Source organism: Phycodurus eques, chromosome 1 (assembly GCF_024500275.1).
Source record: "Phycodurus eques isolate BA_2022a chromosome 1, UOR_Pequ_1.1, whole genome shotgun sequence".
In the NCBI taxonomy this organism is placed as follows: Eukaryota; Metazoa; Chordata; class Actinopteri; order Syngnathiformes; family Syngnathidae; genus Phycodurus; species Phycodurus eques.
The window spans coordinates 27,227,301-27,250,712 of NC_084525.1; the positions used below are offsets into that span (position 1 = coordinate 27,227,301).

At 42.0% G+C, this 23,412-nt stretch overlaps 1 protein-coding gene across 1 annotated transcript in view; it reads right to left on the reverse strand.

Moving 5' to 3' along the window:
- The window catches only part of itga5 (integrin, alpha 5 (fibronectin receptor, alpha polypeptide)), a 58,874-nt gene that overhangs the window by 14,341 nt on the left and 21,121 nt on the right, over positions 1-23,412 (reverse strand). The window contains exons 3-24 of the mRNA XM_061685477.1: positions 19,795-19,895; positions 19,017-19,140; positions 18,556-18,617; positions 18,437-18,482; positions 18,228-18,353; positions 18,107-18,151; positions 17,388-17,431; positions 17,184-17,240; positions 16,139-16,191; positions 15,803-16,011; positions 13,936-14,127; positions 13,805-13,850; positions 12,322-12,435; positions 10,666-10,721; positions 9,635-9,792; positions 9,404-9,541; positions 4,370-4,437; positions 1,876-2,026; positions 1,689-1,781; positions 509-588; positions 344-424; positions 126-231 (exon numbers count right to left, since the gene is read on the reverse strand). Coding sequence (XP_061541461.1) covers positions 126-231; positions 344-424; positions 509-588; positions 1,689-1,781; positions 1,876-2,026; positions 4,370-4,437; positions 9,404-9,541; positions 9,635-9,792; positions 10,666-10,721; positions 12,322-12,435; positions 13,805-13,850; positions 13,936-14,127; positions 15,803-16,011; positions 16,139-16,191; positions 17,184-17,240; positions 17,388-17,431; positions 18,107-18,151; positions 18,228-18,353; positions 18,437-18,482; positions 18,556-18,617; positions 19,017-19,140; positions 19,795-19,895 — 2,150 coding nt within the window. The remainder of the gene's footprint in view (positions 1-125; positions 232-343; positions 425-508; positions 589-1,688; positions 1,782-1,875; positions 2,027-4,369; positions 4,438-9,403; positions 9,542-9,634; positions 9,793-10,665; positions 10,722-12,321; positions 12,436-13,804; positions 13,851-13,935; positions 14,128-15,802; positions 16,012-16,138; positions 16,192-17,183; positions 17,241-17,387; positions 17,432-18,106; positions 18,152-18,227; positions 18,354-18,436; positions 18,483-18,555; positions 18,618-19,016; positions 19,141-19,794; positions 19,896-23,412) is intronic.

Genomic DNA, 23,412 nt, shown 5'->3' on the forward strand with positions numbered 1-23,412 from the left:
AGTGTTGTGTCTCTAAGCTCTTATAATCGGGACAAGCTTTAAAGGTAAAGGAAAGTATGACGCAAAGAGCACAGTCTTGTTTGGATGTGTCACAAGGAGGTGGGGGGAGGAGAAGAGGCACTCACCTCGTAGATGTGTTCCACTCCCGGCCCAACTTCCTGCTCCACTTCGTAGTTCTTGGTCACCTTCCAGTTGGCCGGTGGGAAGAAGACCTTATCTGGGCGAGACACCCTTAAAAAAAAACAAAAAAAAAAAACATGGAAACATAGAGCGAGAGAAGGTGGGAGTGAGAACATATTTGGCGAGACACCAAAAACTTTGTTGAGGCCCAGGGACTCCTCACCCTTGCAGGATGACTTCAGCCTGGACAACCACCTCCAACTTGTAAGGCACCACCTCGCTGTGGGAGTTGTTCTCATTCTTACTACAGACGCCAAGAAACAGATTGAGGTAAACTGACGTCAGGACCAGAAGGACAGACTTTGGACTTTAACTGTTGGCGGAATACCTGCGAATCTGCAGCTCAAACTGGACAGTTTTGTGTGTGTCTTTCAGCCGAGGCACCGTGAAGCGAAGACCTGCCCAAAGCTGCAGAGAACATTCATCATCAGCACCATGAAACCACAGCTCCCAAAAAATAACTTCACAACAACTTAACAGAATAAAGCATCTGACTGTGGATACAAAACACCGTAACTTGTTCATTAACCCTTTGTTGGGCTCAGCCTTAAACAGTAAATTGAGTTGCAGTGAATTGTTATTTGCTGAGTGCATATCAACACAAGAGAAGCAAAAGACTGAGTTGCAGATATGACCTAAAAATCGTATCCATTGTTTTTTGGAAAGAAAAAATTAATCATATCCCTGAGCTACAGGATCCAGGCTAACTCTAGAATAATAGATAGCATAATTATCAAAGATTCAACACCTATATTGAGAAAATGATAATAATGTCTTAAAATGTCTCTTGATGCATGTGTCTTGTGTCATTTCCAAGTAAAAGATAACATTCAACATCAACAAAAAATCTAGAATTTGAAATTTGGCCAGGGCTTGAATCATTTTTTTGTGGACCCAAGGAAGTCAAACTGTTAGGCATTTCTATAACTCAAAATTAGGCCTAAAATTTGAAGGAAAATATGGTCCAAAGGTTTGAGACGTAAGCAGCTCAGAATCAACATCACTGGTGAATTTACGATGGTGAAAGTTCGGATCATGGAACACTGTGGACTAGTGATTATCAAATCTTCCTTACAGTTGTGAGGTCCTTAGCTTCGGCCTCCCTGAGTGAACTTTTCATTTTCCCGACATGTTTGCATAGGTTTGTGCCGGGCACTCTGGTTTCTCCCACATTTGAAAAACATCCATTTGGATTAAGTGAAAACTCTAAATTGTCCATAGGTGTGAACATGAGTATGAATGCTTGTATATATATGTGTTCTGCAATTGGCTGATGACCAGTCCAAAGTGTACCCCACCTTTCACCCAAAGTCTATTTCCATTATTTCTTCCGTGGAAAGTAAATCCAAAACCAAACAAAAGCTCCAGTATGACTGTCGTAAAAAGGGTTACAAAAGAAATCTGCCAAACCTGCTGACTGTTCCTGTGCAGCTCACCTCTGGATGACACAATCTTTTCCCCCAAAAAAGGAAACTTTTTATCATTACAGAACAAGCTTGCGTCCTTACACTGGTGCCAGACTTCATGGGGTTTCCCAGATCGCAGCTGAGGTATCGGGTCTGGTTCTCGGTGTCGTAGCTGCAGGTCAGCTGGGTTAAGCTCTGCTGGCAGAACGTGGAGGAAAAGGTGTGAGCGTGTGCACAGAAATTCCTGGTAGTGCTTTTCCTTTTTATTGAGAATCACAGCTGTGCTCACCTCGTTATTGCGGGCGATGCCGCTGTAGTCGGCTTCGGGTGGCAGCACCACATACAGCTCTGCCTCGTATGCGCCCCCCTCGCCCTCATTCCTGGCGTTGAAAGTCAGAGTCAGGGCGTTCTCATCACCCAGGTACACTTCCTTCCTGTCCCTGAGGAGCCAGCAAAGTGAATAAATGTTTATTAATTGGGGTCAAAAAGTGTCACCAGGCCAATAAATATGTGCGGAAGAGTGGCCAGTTCATCATAACTAAACAAAGGTCAGTTTTGGGTGGGGGGAATACCAGAAAAATATAAAAGAAAAGCACTTAAACGTAACATAAAAAAAGGCATCATAATCAATAGTGGAGTACTACAAGGCTGTGTACGAAGTACCTTGCCCCAAGAGCGGTGACACTTTCTATTCGGTGATTACCTGCAGTGCAACCGACGCTACGACGGGATACTAGAATGGGAACATGCTTTCTGTAGGTGGCAGTTTCATGCTGCCATCAAACCTTAAAACTGTTCCTGTTACTTTAACAGCGAAACAATTACATCAGCCTGAAAACTACACTCTGACTTGTTCTTATACCAAGTGCTGTTAAATGATGCCTTTATGTGCCATCACACTGTGGCAACACATAACCTTGAAAGGACAGTAAAGAAGCTCTCTATCGACGTTGTCACACACACTGCACACAACGTTGGGACGATATAAAGACGCTGCTCCCATTCTGCTCCTTCCCATTCCTCGGAACAATGAGGAATTCCATACCAAAAGCCACACACATGCTTCTAATTAGCATCTCCGCTCATAAAGGGAGAGCTGGCAAGCAGTTCTCCTGTAAGTCAGCTGTAGTCGGCTTCTAACTGGCGCTGCACTTTTTTTTTTAAACCAAACAACGGCTCCAAATTAGTAAAAGGCCACAACACTGTGAAGCCTCCCTGAGGGACCCCTTCCTCCAACAGGTTGTGTGCTTTGGCAGCCCAATGCATGAAATAACAGGAATTAGGAATTACTGCCTCATTTTTTATTTTTATTTTTTTCATTTGGCTGAAATTCTACAAAAGCAAAGGCCATCACGTTACACAGCAGTCCCAAATATTCAGACACAATCCTAATTGCGCAAATCGCACTTTCCTGGAGTTGTACTTTCAATGCACCCACAGCAGGTTGTTCCATATGCAGGGGGTTGCCCATACATGCAGATGGCAAATAAATATAGGAATGTGAAATCAAAATGACAGAGCGGAGAAGGGAGTATCAGGGAGGAGAAAAATGCTAACAGATTTTTCAAGGCAGCATGCGGCAACCTCGGCATCAGGCGGGACCTTTGGACTTTAGGCACGCGCCTCCCACGTTTCCCAACATTCTGGCTGTGTCCTGTTCGCCGTAGCACCTGAAGGGTGCACGCACTTCCTGTTTTTAAAGGATGCCGTGCACCCACATCCTGAAACGCTGACGCTTGAACTTTCTTTGGTGATTTAAAGTCAGCAGGGATTTAACACAGACAAATGTAATCATGTTTCAGTGCAGAGGGTGGATTTGTATCTAACCTTCTACTCACTACAAATCCTTTTTCAAACCGCCATATACTGGACATTTAGTGTTTACACTAATACACAAACATACAGTATACATGTCAAAGCCCTTCACTTCAGCAAATTCTCAGAATGTGGAGAAAGTCCGTTCATCTTTGAGAATGTGCTTTTTTATATAAAATATGGGGAAAGAGAAAGTGTTTGGAATAGTGCATGCACTTCCAAATAAACACTTGGAGGGGGATTGGACCAAGATTGTGTGTGTTACATCCATCAGGGGCCAAGCAGTATCAACAGAGTAAGTTTACACAATGACCTAGAAACCTGGGTCTTCTCCAAAACCGTCCTTTGATTGGCCTTTGTTAGCTTATACAAGAGTTAAAAATACGGTAATTTGATATGCAAGTATTGCAACTCACTAGTGGTGTAGTAAATGTGCCCTTTGATATAATTGGCATTGATTTACAGTAATACATTTTGATGGGGAAGTACATAAACACAACAATAGCACTGTGGTCCACCATTGTTGTTTTGTGACATACTTGTTCATGCTGAAAAAAACAGTCCCTTTGAATTTATTTGATTCAAACATGTGCATCATTTGCACATGATTAAAATGTGTTATACTAACATTAGTGGTGTAACGTTTCATTCATTATATTGCTGTCTCGATTCATATTCCTACGATCCAATTGGATGGATCTGTACTTGGCTAGTTAGCCTTCTGGATGAAAATAAATCCATTTAAATCGTTGTGAAAGCTAATCAGTCGATTGTATCGGTACGAACAAAAACACAGTGATTACACACGGCAGACTTTGCATAAAGGTGTGTATGTGCATATCAGTGCACTGTCCTCAATTGAGATTTGAAATTACATCCCAACGTGGGGATTTTGGGGAATCTAATGTATTTTTCCCCATCAATAATATATGGATTCCAAGAAATGTGAGAGGAAACGAAAGACTCACCCATGGACTGCCAGCTTCAAATCAGGGACACAGATGTTGTCTTCTCCACAATCCAGCAGAATCTGAGCCTGAAACACACATTTATTTAAACAAAAAGATTTAACATATGTAAGTAGCCACAATTCTTTTTTGAATTACTGAGATAATAAATCACGTGTTGACGGCAAACATGAGGATAAGTGTAGCATGATGCAATATGTGCAATGACTGATGACATTCCGACACACACCTGGATCACAGCCCCTCTCTTTGATTTATAGGATTACAGAGGGATGATCCAAAACACTCTAGCGGCTCAATGGAACGACCTAGTGAGCTAATGATAGGAGCAGACGCGTACACACACGCTTCGCAGCCAGCTGTGCCGGCACGCATATGTTCTGTTTTTGCAAAGTCACAGGAGGAAACGATGAGTGCGGCCCCAAGGGAAAGACACACTCTTGCGGCACAAAGCATGTGGCTGCAAGCTCACCGATCTCACCGCTGTCCCACATCACAGCCCTCTGTGGCGGCCCACACTTTCCCCACACGCCACCCCATCGAAACCAGCGTCCTTAAGATCTAGAAGGACATAAGACAGGCATACTGTATGCCACATTATTCTACACCGAAAAAAAGTTATTTGAATTGACTTAATTTGAACATGTGCATCGTTGCACATGATTAAAATCTGTTTAAGTAAAATATATTATTTTGGTTATTTTTGAGAAAAAGAGTAGAAAATTACATCAGTTTACCACATTTTAGTCATTTGCGACCGAAAATGAAGTTGTAAATGTTATTGTTCAACTGAAATCCTGTAGGTGGCAGTAATACTGTCTTCAAACTGTTGCCAGAGTACAAAATCAGAAATGTTAAGTCAAAACTCCTGATGAGTGTGGTCAACACAGAGGACGGCTGCGCCACCGACTCACGATTGCCAATCAGGAAGCAGAGAATGAGTCCTACAAGTCTTAAAAGAAATGACAAGAAGAATTTGCAACACCACCATAATTAGTTATTACCAGGTAAGCGACCAGCTAGCCCATCTTATTCTTTTTTGCTTTTTCCAGCAGTCTCGATACCCTGTGGCACATTGCTGCCCCCCCCCCCCCCCCCCAAAAAGGTCAGTTTAGGTACTACATCAGGTCACAATTTGATTGTGGGATAAGTCGGACTGCTAAGTGTGCACCACACAGTCTCTGGACATTAAAAATACTCAAGATCATATTTAGGGTCCCATGTGGACTCTGTCTTATTTCAAAGATCTCTGTGTGTGTAGCCTGCTTAATGCTGCATTCGAGACTGCTGGGAAGTCGCAAATATCCCACCTGGAGTTTAACAGTTCTGAAACTTCCAAACGTTAACGAAAAACAAGTGTGGCGATCATGATACACTAGTAATTTCTTCATTTGTGAGGGGATCCTTTGATGGCTGTTGGCAAGAACAAACCTTGATTAATGTTTCAATTATTTTATTAAGTAGTATTTATTAAATTATTTCTCTATAATTTACCTCACAGAAAAGATACAGTAATTATATAATCTACCTATATTTCCATGCCAAACTGTGTGTTTTGAATGTTCATATCTAGTATAAATGAACATTTATATTTATATGAATGAACATTTATATTTAATTAGTTATATGTAGTCTTGTGTCTCAGTTAAATTGGAGAAAATCAGTTTGCCGAGCTAGTGGGAACTTTGACTTCAAGTGACGTTCCGATGCAATTTCCCTTGTCGTAGGTCGGAAATGTCAGATTTCCCAGTTTTCTGGAATAGGGCATATGGGCTTCGAAAAACCCGAAACTAAACAGATTGGAGCTTCTAAGGCAAGAAGGAAACAGAGAGTGCTGCTGCTAGATCAGCGTTGTTCGTGCGGCGAGCTAAATTGCATCAGGCTGCGAGGGTCAGTTTCATGATGCTGGTGATGACGAGGATAATAAATAGAAGGAGATTAAAGAGAGCAATGCGCCCGCCTCCACCCCCCTCTGTTATTACACCAACGCCAAGCTCTAATTATGGACACCGAGGCAAGCCGCCATGTTAACTGCGCACATGTATCTTTGGACCTGTGTGGGTCACACATGTGATGCGAGGAGTTTCACAACAACTCTGACAAACATTTATAATGATGGCGAACATAGTCAGTTGGCCACGATCAGGCAAACCACAGTACGCTACACGAGAAGTAATGCCAATTTTACTATGAGACTGTATAACCACATGATTTCTCTCAGCTAATCACAAATTGGAGAGAAATACAGTGGGACATCTAAAGTATAAAATGTTGGGGATACAATTAAATGTAAGAAAACTAAATCTCGGGTACACGATTTAATAATGACAGGAACATATTTTTACACTTGGGTGGCTGTTAACGTTAAACTTTTACTTAAAACATTGTCTGTAGAGTAAAATAAAGTTGTTTTGTCCTTAAGGACACATTATATTGTTTTTATATATTATTTCCATTATTTCTTATTCCTTATTTCTATTCTATTTCATAATCCATTCTAAATTACAACAAATCAGCGTCAGATGTAAATCCCAGAACAGATTATGTTCCACTTGCAAAGAGACAAACTAGAAGTGGTAAACAACACAATGTAGGTTTCAATAACAGTTTCATAACCCTTTTGTCTAATGATGTCAAAATGTGTTCATAATTGATGAAGACTCGACTTTTTTGGAAAGTGTTGCGCGAACACTGTTCGGAACCAAAAAAATTATCAAATGTTCCCAATAAAACAAAGACTAGCGGCGGACAACTCACGATACGGAGCGGTTCCATGTGGGATTTACAATAGTGGAACAAGTTGGAATTTGACCAAACGTCTTTGTCTGTAGCTCGTCTTCTGTCACAGATTATTTCAATTTCTATTATGATTTGATATAGGCAATCTTCATTCTTAATCCGAACCATTGAGAGGTCGTCCAGCTTTGCTCAACAGATTCTCTTCGACTGTATATAAAAGCGAGTGTCCTCTGAAGAGTGCGATCAAGCGAGACTGCTCCATTAAGCAAACTCGCGAAGGACAATGAGGGCCTTTTTGCATACTTTCAAGCTCCGAAGAACAACAACAGCTGAGATTCATGCAAACGCTGCCAGAATGACGCCCATTAATAGATCCAGCATGAGACCATAAATCCTGCCAGAAGCATACGGAATATGTTCAGGATGTGAGTGGGTTTTGAGACTTGGTGAAAAGTTGCTGCCACACAGTCCCACAGTCTCCGTTATCCCAATAAGCTCTGGTTGTGTGTATGAAATTAAATATGTTGAACGCTACTCTGCTCCCAATTGATACATGAGTACAGGGCATTTCAGGTTTATTCGAAAGGGGAGCGTTGCCAGATTTAAGTTTGATATTTTAGCTCAAGGTCTTGGTTCCTGGCAGCCAACCACATCTGCGAGAGGCCCACACGCTTAGATATACTGAAGGCAGTAGTGCAGATCCAGCCAAGGAGAAGCTACAGAATTGTGAGAAGAACACATACCACCATTAACCAAACTGGTGGCGATCGCTGAGGTCACGTATATACAGTATCCTGCTGCCATCGAACTCAGACTACATTCAACCCAGTTTTTAAACCAGATATGCTGGGCTACAGAACATGTACAGTATAGTGTCTATGACTAGCCATCATTGGTAGTATAGTGGAACACACGGCTGAGTTTCCTGCAGACAGTCGATTCCACCTTTTGCCCACGGTCAGATGGGCTCCCCCACGATCCTAAACAAGATAAACGGAATAGAAAAAGAATGGGTGGGTGGATGGATAACTACAACTACAAACCTCGCCAAATTATGTCAGTAAGCGCAATGATTTGCTGTTGGAAGGACTATTGGGACTGGTGACATGTATGTCACTCTGCCAAGGGATGGGTGAGGCACAGATGGGGCGCTGATGTGGGAAATGGGCCCACCTACAGAAGGAGTTGGTTGTGGCACACAGTTAGCACAGTTGTCTGGCTACCATCCCAAAGAACCTGGCTCTATGATGTTGTGATCAGGTACAGGTGCTTATTGGCCAACTATTATGAATTCATAATACACAGTTCTCTGACCACAGTTTTTACTTTCACAAAAGTTTGGTTTTGGGACCTGTAGAACACTGATAAGAGTGCTATGGGGAAGGCCCTTTTTTTTTTTTTTTGATCTTGAATAGAGCCGATGAGCCAGCAGGGTCCAACATCAGACAATTCACAGATAGAAAACAAATACTAACACATTCTAGTTTTCCCAAAGGAGTTCAACAAACAGTTGCTCCATTTTCACTTCCTGTAAGTGGAATTCTGTCTAATTTTAGTCTGCCTGGAACAGGAAATGACTAATTTCTTCTCATTTTTATGCAAAAATCCCCTTGTAAATCGCCTGAAACTCTTTCTTGCAGTGCAGTTCCCTCATCATTGATAATTGATTAGGCTGTGTTGCCCTTCTACTAATCCATCCATCCATTTTCTGAGCCGCTTCTCCTCACTAGGGTCGCGGGCGTGCTGGAGCCTATCCCAGCTGTCATCGGGCAGGAGGCGGGGTACACCCTGAACTGGTTGCCAGCCAATCGCAGGGCACATACAAACAAACAACCATTCGCACTCACAGTCATGCCTACGGGCAATTTTAGACTCAGCAATTAATGCACGTTTTTGGGATGTGGGAGGAAACCGGAGTGCCCGGAGAAAACCCACGCAGACACGGGGAGAACATGCAAACTCCACACAGACGGGGCCGGCGATTGAACCCGGGTCCTCAGAACTGTGAGGCTGACGCTCTAACCAGTCGTCCACCGTGCCGCCCCTTTCTACTAATTTCAAGTAAAAATGTGCTTGAAACAAGAGAAAATTGTCTAAAAACAATTTACTTTTTTTCAATGAGTCTTATTTTAAGTGGAATTACATCGCATGCCCTACACTGTATATACTGTATCCTGTACAGTATATGCCATTTCATTTCTGCTTATGGACCTCTGGTTCGATGTAATCTGCATTTTGTTGCCTTGTACCTGTGGCATACGGAATGACAATCAAGCAATATATAATTGAAAGTACCTTCTGCTCAATTATGTTGGGGGATTGATAGTTGAGGATGGGTCGCAGACCGTGTGAGTCCGCAGCAGCATCGCTATCCAGGCTGAAGTTCAATGCCACCAAGATGGAGGAGAGTTTATCCCTGAAGTCCTTCTCATCCTAGAGTCAAAAATAATTACTTTGAATATGCAGTTGAATAAAACTGACTGGAACCGTAGCCTTATACGTATATTGCGGTGAAACAGGACGCACTCTGAGGTAGATCTTAGTGTGGTTGCAGACACGCTCGCCATGGTGCACCCTTATCCTCCCCTGCAGCAAAGGCTGCTGGGAGTCCAGGAAGAGGGCTCGCTTCACTGCTCCTTTTTGCTTGAACTTCTGACTGTCGAGCTGCACCTCCACTTGGAAATCTGCAACGCGCAAATGTGCATTCAGGTCACTCGTCACTTTAAACCGCATACACTCCTTGAAGTCTCAGCGCCCTTTGCACAATGGTCATTGCACCGGACTATTGCAATATTAGTCGTTCGAACTGCTCTAAGTGCTCGAGGACTCTGCATCTTTTTGCACAATTGTTTTTTGTCAATGTCTTTATGTCCCCAAAGTGTTCTGTAAATTGACTGTCTGTTGTACGAGAGCGGCTCCAACTACCGGAGACAAATTCCTTGTGTGTTTTGGACATACTTGGCAAATAAAGATGATTCTGATTCTGATTCTGATGATAGAGATGATGTACTAAATGGCAATACGACTGATGATTTGACAAAGGCTGGATTTACACAACATGGTCCCATTGACACAATTCAAGATTAACTTGCCAACTAAATGGCCCAATTTGGATATCGGTTGTGGAAGAAACAACGCATAGAAGCAAACATCTTTAGATTCTAATCAGCCCAGAACATTTTGGTGCATGTACCATTTCAATATGTCGTGAATGTGGTACATTCTTTAATACAGACTATTGAATATGATGTAAACATAAAACAGAGGTACATTGCATGGTGACGCTATGCAATGTTTAATATAACTTTGTTTGTTTACTTTTGCATGTTGCCGTCATTGCCGTTTCTGTTCATGCAGGTTGTTTCAGCGATAAATAGTCCTAAATCGGAAAAAAGGTATTGCATCGGGACTGGGCGTTAAGATAATGCAATATTATCCATCCTTAGAGGGGAGAAGGAACTCATTAAATTGTGCCAGAACTTTCACTGGCACTCACAGATTTGGAAACATTCACTATGGTGACTTTTTGACAGCGTGGATGGAGACTGTTGTCTTACCGAGGACGTCTGGTAGGTGCTTGCCGTCAGCAAATATGCAGAAACTCAAGTTGACACTGTTGGACAGAAGTTTAATTGTAAACAAAAGCATACATAATTCACACCCTTTCCAAAGTCCATTCCTTCCATGTTTCCCATTACAACGAAATGGAATAAATACAATGACTAACATGCTGGGAATGTTTGGAAGCCAGCTTTCACCAGACAGGCTGATGAATTGATGCCTTTTTGCACAAACCCTAAAGGATGCAAAAAGGGGTAGCAAAGTTAAGAGGGGTGAAATTGGGCAAGCACTCGAGTTTCAGCACTGACTGGCCAAAGGTTTCCCACGGAAGTCAACTCCCATGACATCAGCTGCATAACACGCTGCTGATGTCCTAACAGCTCACCCCCACCTAGTTGTTTCAGTGGATGCAAAAACCAAGGAGAGGGCAAGGGCAATGTATCGTACACCTGGATCTGTCTTGCGCTCTAAAGAAATTGCACGGGCACCCTGTTTCCTTACAGTATATGATAGCTCGCAGGTAATATGATTTGATTAGCAAACGTTTGTAACCAATTAGCAAAGAAAGGAAAAGTTTTGTGGAGTAATTGTAGGAGTCATTCAATATTGTATTTCACTGAGGTTTTGCATTTTTATCAATTAGTAGTCCCCTTTAAAAAACAGTTTTTTACAATAAAACGTAAAGGTCACTTGTATTTTAAAAATTGCACGAAAAAGAACAATTTAAATCTTACTGTATCTTTGTGATTATTTTATTTAACGTGATTATTTAGCAAGTATCTAAATTAAATGTAAACTAAGTGCAGAAAAAAGAAAAATTTCAATGTTACTGTATCTGTGTGATTACTTTATGTGATGATTTGACATGTTTCAATTAAATTTGCTTAATATACACATGGACCTATTTCTAATAAGAGCTGTTTTGAACTTTTTCCTCTTTTACTTAAATAAGCATGACATACAGTATGCTGTATCAATTATCATAAAAATCATCTGCATCGTTGGCGAAATATACTCTACTTAGCTTATATGCGAGACAATTGCTTTCTAATTCTCTACTTTGTCTTTACGCCCATCCAAAAAGAGCAGAAAGAGACAAAGTATAAGGGCGTCTATTGAGGGGCACTAATATTTTCATACAAGCTTCTGTGTGTGAGTTCTCCTGCACAACTGTGAGTCTACATGTCCTGATGTGTCCCAGCTGTGTTCCACTACCGAACAATATCACATTCAAAGCAACTGCAAAGGGGAGAAAAAAATACATTTGAAGCTCCTCCCCTCTCACTCTCCTTGCCATTATCCCCTCTGAAACTCCTCATCACCACAGCAACGCGGCAGTGTAATCAAGACACATGTGTATACAAGAGTTTCCTTCATAGAGTGGGGGTAGAGGGGTGCACACACGAGCCCAGTGTCAACCATGCTGAAAATCGAGTGACCGCCGTCTGTTTCCTTTCTGGAAGGGAATAGTGTGCACCTTTAGAGGAAGCCAAAACGGCTAACAATGCTGCTTTTGGACATGTTTCTTAAATGCACAATACGAAGACACGGGTCACATGACAGCTGCACTCGGCTAACGCTGATGGCACGCATATTCCTGATCAGACAGAAAATAAGTGTTTACAGCAGAAGCCAAAAGGAGTTTTGCTCACCAGGAAACGGAAATGCTGGTATTCCCGTTAGGGATCATGCAGTTTTTCTCTTCAGGGTTGATCATGGTGGGATAAACGGTCAGGGCGGCGGTGGTGTTGACGATGGGACGGGATCTGTGGGAGACAACCACGAAGATGGGTCAGCATGCGGAGGTGGCTAGTGCATTTGGTATCTGGGCTTTCAATGGGGACTTAACAGAGTGAATCCCCCTCTTGATATCAACACTATCACATTGCAGTCTAAGAAAACAACAACAACACAATAAAATAGCACGTAACTGTGCCACATACATCATCTGGAGCAGTTCAGATAATCAATCAATATTTATCTAATAACATAACAAAACCAAAATATTGAAATGAAACACTCATAATTCCAAAGATGCTGATTTTTAAATATACTCTATTAATGTGTTCAGATCGCATCCAATGTGCTTGCGAGTCTAGTTTGGCTTGCTCTGACCAACCAACCATAGAAACTGAAAAATGCCGACGCTATCGTGGGACGGCTAGTGGGACCTTTGAGGCTAATTCAAAATCCGATTGGTTAAAAAAAAAAAAAAAAAAACAGCCCAATGGCTAATTAATATACAATATCTCACAGAAGTGAGTACACTCTCTCACATGTTTGAGTGTGTTTGAGAGTTTCATTATAGCTTTCATGGGACAACACTGAAGAAATGACACTTTGCTGCAATGTAAACACACAGCTATTAATGTCTAAACCCCTGGCAACACAAGTGAGCACACCCTGAAGTGAAAATGTCTGGATAAAGGAGGCTAATGTGAACGCAACAAAAAAAAATTGGAGACACTTTTTGCATCGCTTTAACAGGACTGAGTTTAGTATTATGTGAAAGCACCATAAAGTCAGCTCATGAAGTGGTGCGCAAAGGTTTGAACAACAGTGATGTCCAAATTCAGTTTGGTTTGTTTTGCCATTGTATTGACTGAAACAGACCTGAATTGAATCAGTAAAATAAGTCTTTTTCTTTCAAATTAACTCATAGTGTGAATGCCAATACAGTCTATTTTCTATTGGTTCACAGCTTGGGCACTATCTGGCCTCGGACAGACTTCAGTTTCAAAATGACTAGTAAGCTAGTCATACATATATTTTAAACATCCTAAGATCAGTTTAGGAAGTGGTCTCAGTGAGTTCACTTCAAGTCTGTGGAGTGGTTTGCTTAAACTGTAAACTAAAATATGAAAAAGAACCTGCTTTTTCCGTGATTGACATTTTTGGTCCACTTTCAGTCCAATTCTGAGTTTGTGTCTTTTGAAAAAGAACTCTGTATGAACATGAAAAACACAGTTCATACACAATTCCCAAGATCAGGGTTCGGGTCAGGCCACTCGAGTTTTTCCACTGGGGTTATTAAATCTGACTTTTATATATTCAACCGATGACAGCACATAAATGCAAGCACTTTTACGAACTTGAAAAGACAACAAGAAAATTCCATTATTTTGAAGAACACACCTGTAGAGAACTGCCTTATCAACGCCAAAGGCACCAACAATAAGATCTGAGAAGATGAAGAAGAAATGATGAGAAAACATGTAAACGCTTAATCAGCACACAAAAAAAAGTACATTTTTAACTTCACTGACCCGGGTAACCATTACCATCCAGGTCCTTGGCCCCTCTGAGTGCGAAGCCAAAACTGGCAGGGATGGAACCTGCAGCCCACTGGCCTGCGATCACCTGGGACGGCTTTTCTTGGAGCCCTTGAGGGAAGCCGTTGTAGATGTAAACCAAGCCCTGCTGCTCCTCCCCACCAAATGGACAGCTGACAGCCACGTCTGCAAGAGGGCGAGGTTAAGGTTTTTTGTCCGTTTTACAAAATATATTTCACTTCGATACTCTGCATGGAAGTTCAGTGAAACCAAGCACACAGTTTTTTTTGTTGTTTTGTTTGTTTTTTAACAGTGACATAACCTCAACACTGTGAAAACAAGAAATGCCAATAAAAAGGCCAACAAAAGAAATCGCTAAAGGACAACCAAGTTTATTAATACATAACAATACAGCATTTCACAGCAATTGCAGGATACCATGCAAGTGCAGTGCCTAGGGGCTGTTAGCAAAATAGGGATGATATCAGACCATCCTTGTTACTTCGTAAGCACTTTGAGATCACATGACACTGCTGCCTTTCTGTTGCTCACCTTAAATTTTGTGATCTTGTTATTGGGGGCGGGGGGGACAGTATTTAATTGTAATCTAATTGAAAGTTATGCTATTACACAGTTAAAAATGTGAGGCAGAATCTTAAAATGTTTATATTTTTTATAGTTTTACTGTACTTATTTGAATATACAGTACTATGCACGAGGCGGCACGGTGGGCGACTGGTTAGAGCGTCAGCCTCACAGTTCTGAGGACCCGGGTTCAATCCCCGGCCCCGCCTGTGTGGAGTTTGCATGTTCTCCCCGTGCCTGCGTGGGTTTTCTCCGGGCACTCCGGTTTCCTCCCACATCCCAAAAACATGCATGAATTGGTGGCTCTAAATTGCCCGTAGGTGTGACTGTGAGTACGAATGGTTGTTTGTTTGTATGTGCCCTGCGATTGGCTGGCAACCAGTTCAGAGTGTACCCCGCCTCCTTGCCCGATGATAGCTGGGATAGGCTCCAGCACGCCCGCGACCCTAGTGAGGAGAAGCGGTACAGAAAATGGATGGATACTATGCACAAGCTTTATTTTTATAATTACCCCTTTTCACTGCATTCAATATGAATTTACACGCGGACACACAGGACACAGCAGGTTTACACAAATGAATGCAAAACCATGTTCACAATATTCTGTGGCGAAACGTTGCAGGAAAGCACAACCAGTTACATTTCAACAGCCAATTATATTTGAGTCCATTTTGGTGATGATCTGGATCAGGGTGAATTATTATTTTTACCATGTAAAATATGGTACCAATATGGCGGCACGGTGGACGACTGGTTAGAGCGTCAGCCTCACAGTTCTGAGGACCCGGGTTCAATCCCCGGTCCCGCCTGTGTGGAGTTTGCATGTTCTCCCCGTGCCTGCGTGGGTTTTCTCCGGGCACTCCGGTTTCCTCCCACATCCCCAAAACATGCATGAATTGGAAACTCTAAATTGCCCGTAGGCATGACTGTACCCTACTTTGTGGCCTTCTAGTTGTATATGATAATTGCGATATTGCACAGCACTGTTCATTGATATGAATATTTTCCATATTTGTATGTAATTTTTGGGGCACGTTAATTAATACGAATGCTTGCTGGCTGACGGTGTCAAATGGTGGTGACACCACGATGAAAAATAGTAAGTTTGAATATTGTTACAGGATTTCAACCAGCACTCCAGTAACAGCAAGCATCTTAATTCCCAAACGCGGTCCTTATGCTTTGGTGGCAGGGTGACAGCTAGGGGTTTAGAATTTAAAAAATAAAATAAAATCCATGCAGCCATTAGCGCCATACAATCGTTGCCGGTTCTCACCATTGAATCCATCCTGATTCAGATCTCCCAGCGGTGCAATGGTGCTGCCAAATCTCCCAAACACCTGAGTGCCCGTCAGATGAAGTAGGCTGAGCTCCAGGCTCAAGGGGCCACGCTGCAGGTATACGTAGACCCGGCCCATTTCTTCCAGACGGCCATCGGAGCCTCGCGTCATGAACATGGGGGCACCCACCAGCAGGTCGACCATCCTGCAGACAAAAAAAGGACATCAATCGAGTCATGTAGTTTCAGAAACTTAGACGTCAGCGGTGTAATGACTAGCTGGTGGCCTCCAATTCTGTCCCGATGGTCATTTTTGTTTGGGAGAAAACTCACCCATCATTGTTGACATCAGCGGTGGCTACTGCATAGCCAAAATATGATCCCATCTGGAGACAAAGAGTGGAACTGTTTGATCAAAATTCCTGAAATTCAGCCTCAAAATTCTGAAGAGGGGCAGTTTAATTAACTTTTGATTTTATTTATTCGAACAAGCGGCATCACTATTCAAACCATGAAACACACGATTTTCTATTTTTCTGAATTGCCACTACAATTTTCAGAAAACAACTGAGCTTCACTTAAAAGTGTGGACAAGCCTATTTTTATCTGTTTTCATTTCAGGAATTACATTCCAATTCCATCTTTATTATACTCTACTGATTGCAATGTTAATAATAATCTATTATTGCATTATTATTATTATTCTTAGCATATCTCTTAACAGTTAAACATTCACAGCCTTCCCTAATCAAAAAGCCAAACAGCGGAATGAGACAATGCAAGTCAATGCGGCAACGTCTGAGGCTCAGAGGTAAATATCTTCATATTCAAACAACAATTGTAACATCATGATGATTGTAGAGAAATACGAGCATGTCAACAAGTAAATCAGTTATTCACACACTGACGTCATCAGCTTCGGGAACCTCACTCCATTGTCTCTGATGTAGCTACGTAATATAATTGAAATAGTTCTAACAAATGTAATTGAATCTATCAAATATAATGTAACTAATTAACAGCTTCACACCAGGCGTTGCAGCTGTACACTCTACTGTACTGCAATCGTTATAACAAACAGTTCAAAAAGGTCCGACACCAAACATTGCTTTGACTTTAATGAGCATTAGCTTTATTTACATACATGTGTACATAGTGTACATATGGTACATACAAACGGGTTGCACCCGAACTAATTCCATCCGCTTCTCAATCCCCCAGAATTTATTTATCATGCCCATCCTGACTAGAAACCACAATCAGATAACAGGTGAGGAAATGCTTTTGCCATCACTGATCCATAAATCAGGAGGTTGCAGCACGAGCCATTGAATGAACATGAACCGAGAATGAAGGAGGTTTCGCCGGTCCAACTCACCTGCTCGCCTGTGTAGTTAATCATGACCTTTAAGTCTGTTCCATTCAAGATGGATACCTGTAACACAGCAGTAAAAGATGCTCTTTACATGACCTTAAATAAGCATTATCTCCACATGTTCCGCCTTATATTTTACAGCATTCGTCTAAATAGCCAGACAGACTCCGAGCACCAAATTAGACAGCCAAAATGGACTTTTCTTACCAATCCATAAAGCATCACTCCTTTCGGAACACCGGCCACAAAATCTGAAGGAAATAAAGCAGAGATTTACACAAGGAAGCCATCCAGCAGAACACCAGTTCTATTGAGAACACATCCAGTTCCAAAATCATATAAGGAATATGAATGGATATGCGAATTGCTTGGGTATCCCCTCAGTCACGCTCTCGTCCTATAGACTTTTGTCATTTACATAGTCAATCACACCACACTTCAATTGTACAGCCGGGTTCACGACCCTTGTCCTGCATGCTTCTTTTCCTGTCCTTGTCCTGTTCTATCTTGTCCTGTCCTTCCCTCACAGGGTGGAGCACTATAGCCTCATACAACACTCATATCTAATGTTTCATTGTTGTAGATATGTAATAATTTACTTTTCTCATCCTGTTTGCAGTTAGTGCTTTGTCTTTCGTCTTTGTTTCTCTCTCCCCTCTAGAAACTTTGTTCTGTTCGACTCGGATTCTAAATAAACATCAATTATAATACGAAGAAACCACAGCGGCAGCTTAAAAATGCCACTGTGACACAGTAAAACTGTTCCGGCATAAAAGGGATACAGATCTTCCATTGTGCTTGACCTAATAGCCGAACAGGACCAAAAAAATCATATACGGCTACTTGGCTTCATGTTATCCATATTCGACTGCAATTGTATGTGTCACCAACTACTGGCATTGCAGTAAACATTTAATCGACTTTACCTTCTACTTGATCTCCACTGAACTCCCCCACAGCCACAGAGTAACCTTGTAGGGCATAAAAGTGAGACTTAACTTTCATGGAAAAGTACTAAGCGCGGGTGGGAGGGCAAAAACAGTTTACCTTGGTAGCTGTCATCGTGTTTAGCCTGGACCTGTTTTGTCTGGATCTGACCATCCACAGACTGCATAAAGTAGCCTGGGTAATAGGCCTTAATAATGTCCTCTTTATCTGCGGCGATCACCTGACCTAAGGTATGGCCAAAGATGAAAACCAATTAGCTACTTTTTACTAAGATAGCAGCATTGTGTTGGATTATGCGTCAGACGTACCCTGCCAGAAGTAGCTGCCCGGCCCACCCAACACTACTCGACCGTCCTGAAAGATAAATAATAAATTACTACGGTGACAGAGGAAGTGGACAAGCCCTGGTCCTAAATGGGGTGGTTACCGTGGTGAAGTCGGCACTGAATCCTCCTTGGCAGTAGCCTTGTCCTCCCTCATCGCTGATTTCTACACATGAAAGATCAGTCATAATACAAGCAATCAAGAAAACAATCAACAAATATACAGCACTTGTGAATCTGCTCCCAGTTACCGTAATGTGAACTGTAAGATATCGACATACATATCAGGTTTGGGTTACTTTATTCAGACCCGTAGGTAAATTTATTTTGAGGATTGAGTTTGGGGCCCTTTTATAAAACAGCCACAATAAGAAAAGGCAATAAATAAACCTATGTAGCTAAAAGCAGAAACGATAATAATAAAAATAAAATAAAGCTTAAAATGAATACTAATACTGTACTGCTTGTGCTGTTATTTTTTTGTTAAATATTATCGCTTACTTTAGGTGAGCAGCGGTGTACTTGTGTGATACTCTTGTTAAATTCAGATGAAGGTGACAGTCACCTGTTCTACAGGGAGCGTACTCCACAAATTTGGTGAAATTCTGAACAGAGAGGTAGCAAGTCCCAGTGACGTCAGACCGCGGAACATCCTTTTCAGTCCGCCACGAGTACAGAGGTGCGCAGGCCTGAAAGACAGGAAGGAAGAGCCATTTGGTGTGGTCAGTATGGTAGAGATGGCGTGGTGAACGGGAGGAGTATTTTTTAGGTGGGAGATGTTTTTCTAGTTGTTACAACAGTGACCTAAGAGGGGGGACGCCAGCCCAGGGCGTCGGTACATCTGGAGCAGGGTTACCACGAAACCCAACCCAGGTCATGACAACTCTGATGTCACTGGGTGTGTGTGCGTGCATGTATGTGTGTGTGTTGGACACACACACACACACAAAAATTGAGATGTATTGGGTATGGACGTGACAACTGGAGTTCGACAACAAATTCACCGTAAGACACAGGGCTTGAATCACATGATCAAAACTACTACAGTACATAACCTGTTGCTGTTGAATGGAATGTTCCACTCATATATTTGATGGGGAAGCATATGGATTTTTATGTGTTCAAAACCCACCCATGACCCATGTAAATCACAGGCTAAAAGAACGACATGACCAATGGCAGTAAAATGCTCCACAGGTACTTTATGTAATATATGGTATTGCAGATACATTGGCGTTACCAGCCTGGGGCGCCTTACTCCATTCACTTTTCACCAGTGTGGTTGTAACTATTGTATATGGTGGGCTCATTTGTGCCGAAATATTTTGCCTGGGTAAACTTACTAGAATCGTGTCACTGTGGGAACGCAGAGTGGCGCCAAACCACTGGTGCGACTTGAACTCGATCTGATGCACCGTGTTGTTGATCAGGACGACGCGAGCCCCTGTGACAGACACAAACATTTAATTGACACCAACACCACTGTAAGTGTATTTTTAAGAAAAAATGTGAAAATGTCAAAATATAAAGATGAATTGATGCAACAACTCGTTTTTATTTTCTAAGGTTGTAATGAGAGTTAGCGAGATAATACTATTTTTTACATTGCAATTCAAAGGCTGACTTTTGTGCGTCAAAAAAATTAGGTATTTCTCATTACTTGACAGATTACAGTACACAATGTCTTTTTTTTTTTTTAAACAGACAGCCAGCGACAAGAAACAATTATGAAGAGGCTGACAATCCAACAGGCTGATGTGCGTCATCCAGCGTAGCTGACCGAGTTTGGACAAGACCGTCCGAGCTTAACCTCAATGACCCTTGGCCCTGTTTGACCACCTGGCCACTGATCTGCCACTTTGACACTCCACTAGCAAGCAAGTGACAGATGACAGATGGTCACCGGAGTCAGGTTTAAACTTTGCAACGTCATGGGAAGACAGATGCTCCATCTGCGCTGCAGCCCCAATGCAATGCAAACAAAATCAATTCGACAGGGAAGAACACATTTTTGAGAAGTGACTCTCAGGCTGGTGATCCAAGAACCACTTCGCAAGACATCGTAACCAAAGATGACTTGGTAGTTCTAGGAAGGACTGATGATCGTCACAATGCATGTGGGTGTGAGCAAAGTATGATGTTGGCCAACTCGGCAACCCCAAACTGCAGTTTTGATCCATCCTTGTTATGGAACAGCACCAAGACTTCTGTCCAAGCAAAACAATCCCTCTGCGGAACCAAAGCCCTCATAGCAGCACGGTCATCATTCCTTGTTTCGACACACGTTTGCCTCAAGCTCACCGTTTCCACATAAAAATTCTACAACTAAATGCGCAACTCAGTTTCCTGGCTAGCATTTTCACAAGAGGATCACTAAAATAAGAAAAACCACAATATTCATTTAATATCCCATCAGCAGCTTTTTTCTCATTCCTGCCAAAGTGTTCAGGTGTCCTGGGGTGAAGCCCAGCATTTAAGTCATACAAGCCAGGCAATTATAGAATACGAGCAAGGCTTCAAAAGGCTCCTTGCAAGCATGTTGCTTTAGCTAATCTCTATTTGCCGTGTAGCCGTTAATAACACACCACCGTGTTTTCATAACTCACAGGTGTCGGCATGGATAACTCAAAGCCAACATACAAATCCAGAAGCTGAGGTGAGGATGTGTAAATTCAGGTCCTATTACTGAAACAAGCAGCAAAGCCGTAGTGCACTGGAGGAGGCACTCTCGTGTTATTTACCCTGAAAAGTTCTGCCCAGTTTTGAAAACAAAGGCAACCTCAAGTTCACTTGTAATATGCATTGGAGTAGACTAATAGCGACAATCCCTTCACATAAGTTCAGGTCACCTCATAGAGCCAATATTGCATTGACTTGAAGCTGTTATCATGATATGTTATCAATGTTCTCTGACTGGGAGTTTTGGACCTCTCGTCTACCAGGTGGCAGGAAGCACATCAACAGGTCTGGTGTTAGTGCGTTTCCACAAAAACGCCAATAGCATCATACAGTATAGGCACAGTTAATTTTAAGTCTGTCTGGTTTAGCAATTTCCTCCAAATACAGTATTATATAAGGAATCAGTATTGTACCTCCAGTCTATTCCCCACTGGTTTTGTTTGGTAATCTTAGCCAAAACACACATTTGTTGTTGTTTTTCTATTATCGCTCGTCCACTTAGTGGCAGTACCGGATTTATCAGTTGATTTTTTTTAAACCAAAGAAAAATCATTATTAGCGTATCAGCATAGTTTGTTTTCTCTGATATGAAACTCAATTAATTGTGTCATTTACCTATAATAATAATAATAATTTGTGAGGAAAATATCTTATATATTGTAAATGTGACCCTCGACTTGGCATCCAGGGGAGAAATAAAGATAGAGGACCAGCAATATTACTTGTGATAAATCATCATTGAAATGGGAACAAAATGTGATTGATATCCTACTTAGAATGGATATAGTAGCCAAAGATGTAAATGCTCTTGCTTGCCTAATGGATTTCAGCTCATTACTGACATTACTCACAGAGGGGACACATTAATGCATCACCATTACCGAACATGAAGGGAGGAAGGGGGGTGTGAGAGACGCCAATGTTTTGTTTTGGGGGGCTGAAAGATGTTTATGGAACCCTTGGATTTCATCGGGCTAATTCAAAAATGAGCTAGTGTCACCATAACTAGCAATGAAAAGTTCGGCTTGTCTTGAAGCGGCAAGCTGGAGTCACGTGGAGCGCTATCAGAAGAAAAGAACAGAGATTCCAAAGGGAGATAGCGGGGAAACTGGCCATTCACATGTCATGTGACCAAGCCTCTCCTGGGACAGGCCCTGCAGTGTGGGGGTGTGAAGAGCATGCACAGACCAGCTCGCAACCATTAGAGGGTTGTGCAGACATTGACTGTGTTTGTTCGTCTGAGGGTCAGAAGACAAATGGTCAAATTCTCTCATCACATGCCCTGTGTTTGGCAAGGGCTTCTCCCCTTTCCTTCTTCCCTTCCTCCCATCCTGAATGGGCCTTCTCGCAGGCTCCTTGGTGTCCTCGCCCTCCACACCTCCTCTCCTATCCGTAGTCCGGCTCTTATCTCAATGGGAGAGGAAGTGATTGGAAGGGGGCCACTTTGACCCAATTCGTTCGGCTAATTAAGAGGGTCAGTGGCCCGTGGGTCAGAGCTCAAACTCACCAAGCATTTCGATACCAACACTGAAGTCGATATACAAAATACTAGAGCTTTTTTTGGGGGGAGTCAGTGTACTTTTACTTGATGGATGGACATAATCTATCGATCATTTAGAAGTCTATTGATGGTGTGGAACCGATCGATTCCTGGTTAATCATGTCATGAAGAAACTGAAGTAAAATGGCATGCACTACTCAGATGAAACCAGTAGAGGAGCTGTTGATTCAGTCTCAACTAGTTTGCTGTCTAAAGAAAAAAGAACAACAACAGGACATCAAATATGGAACATTGGGCTTCATCCACAGAGACCTCCACTATAAAAACTCCTCAATATGACACAAGTGCCAAAATGGGACTTCAAAACATTCAGAGAGAAATTGTACCATATCATCCAAAATTATATACAATAAAATAATACATTCTTTGTTCATTTTCACCATAGTCAATCAAAGAAATGTATTGAAAGGCCTGTCCCTAGATGCAGGTAATGTATAACTCTGCCTTGAATTCAACTAAGACAATTGTTACACTGTACATTGCTATGTGCTGATTATTAGTAAACAAATAGACAATAATTTTGTAATTCCACTCTTCCTTAATCTAAGGCTGAAAAATGTGCACATACCAAACTGAACCACACCATAATACTCGGTGGATATGAGGCCCATACCGAAATGTATTGAGGCTCCAAAACATTGCCAAAATGACATCGCTGTCAACCTTTTTCTGTTGAAAAAGTCAAGCATCCTCAGTGCTGACTGGCAGCAGCCACCGCCGG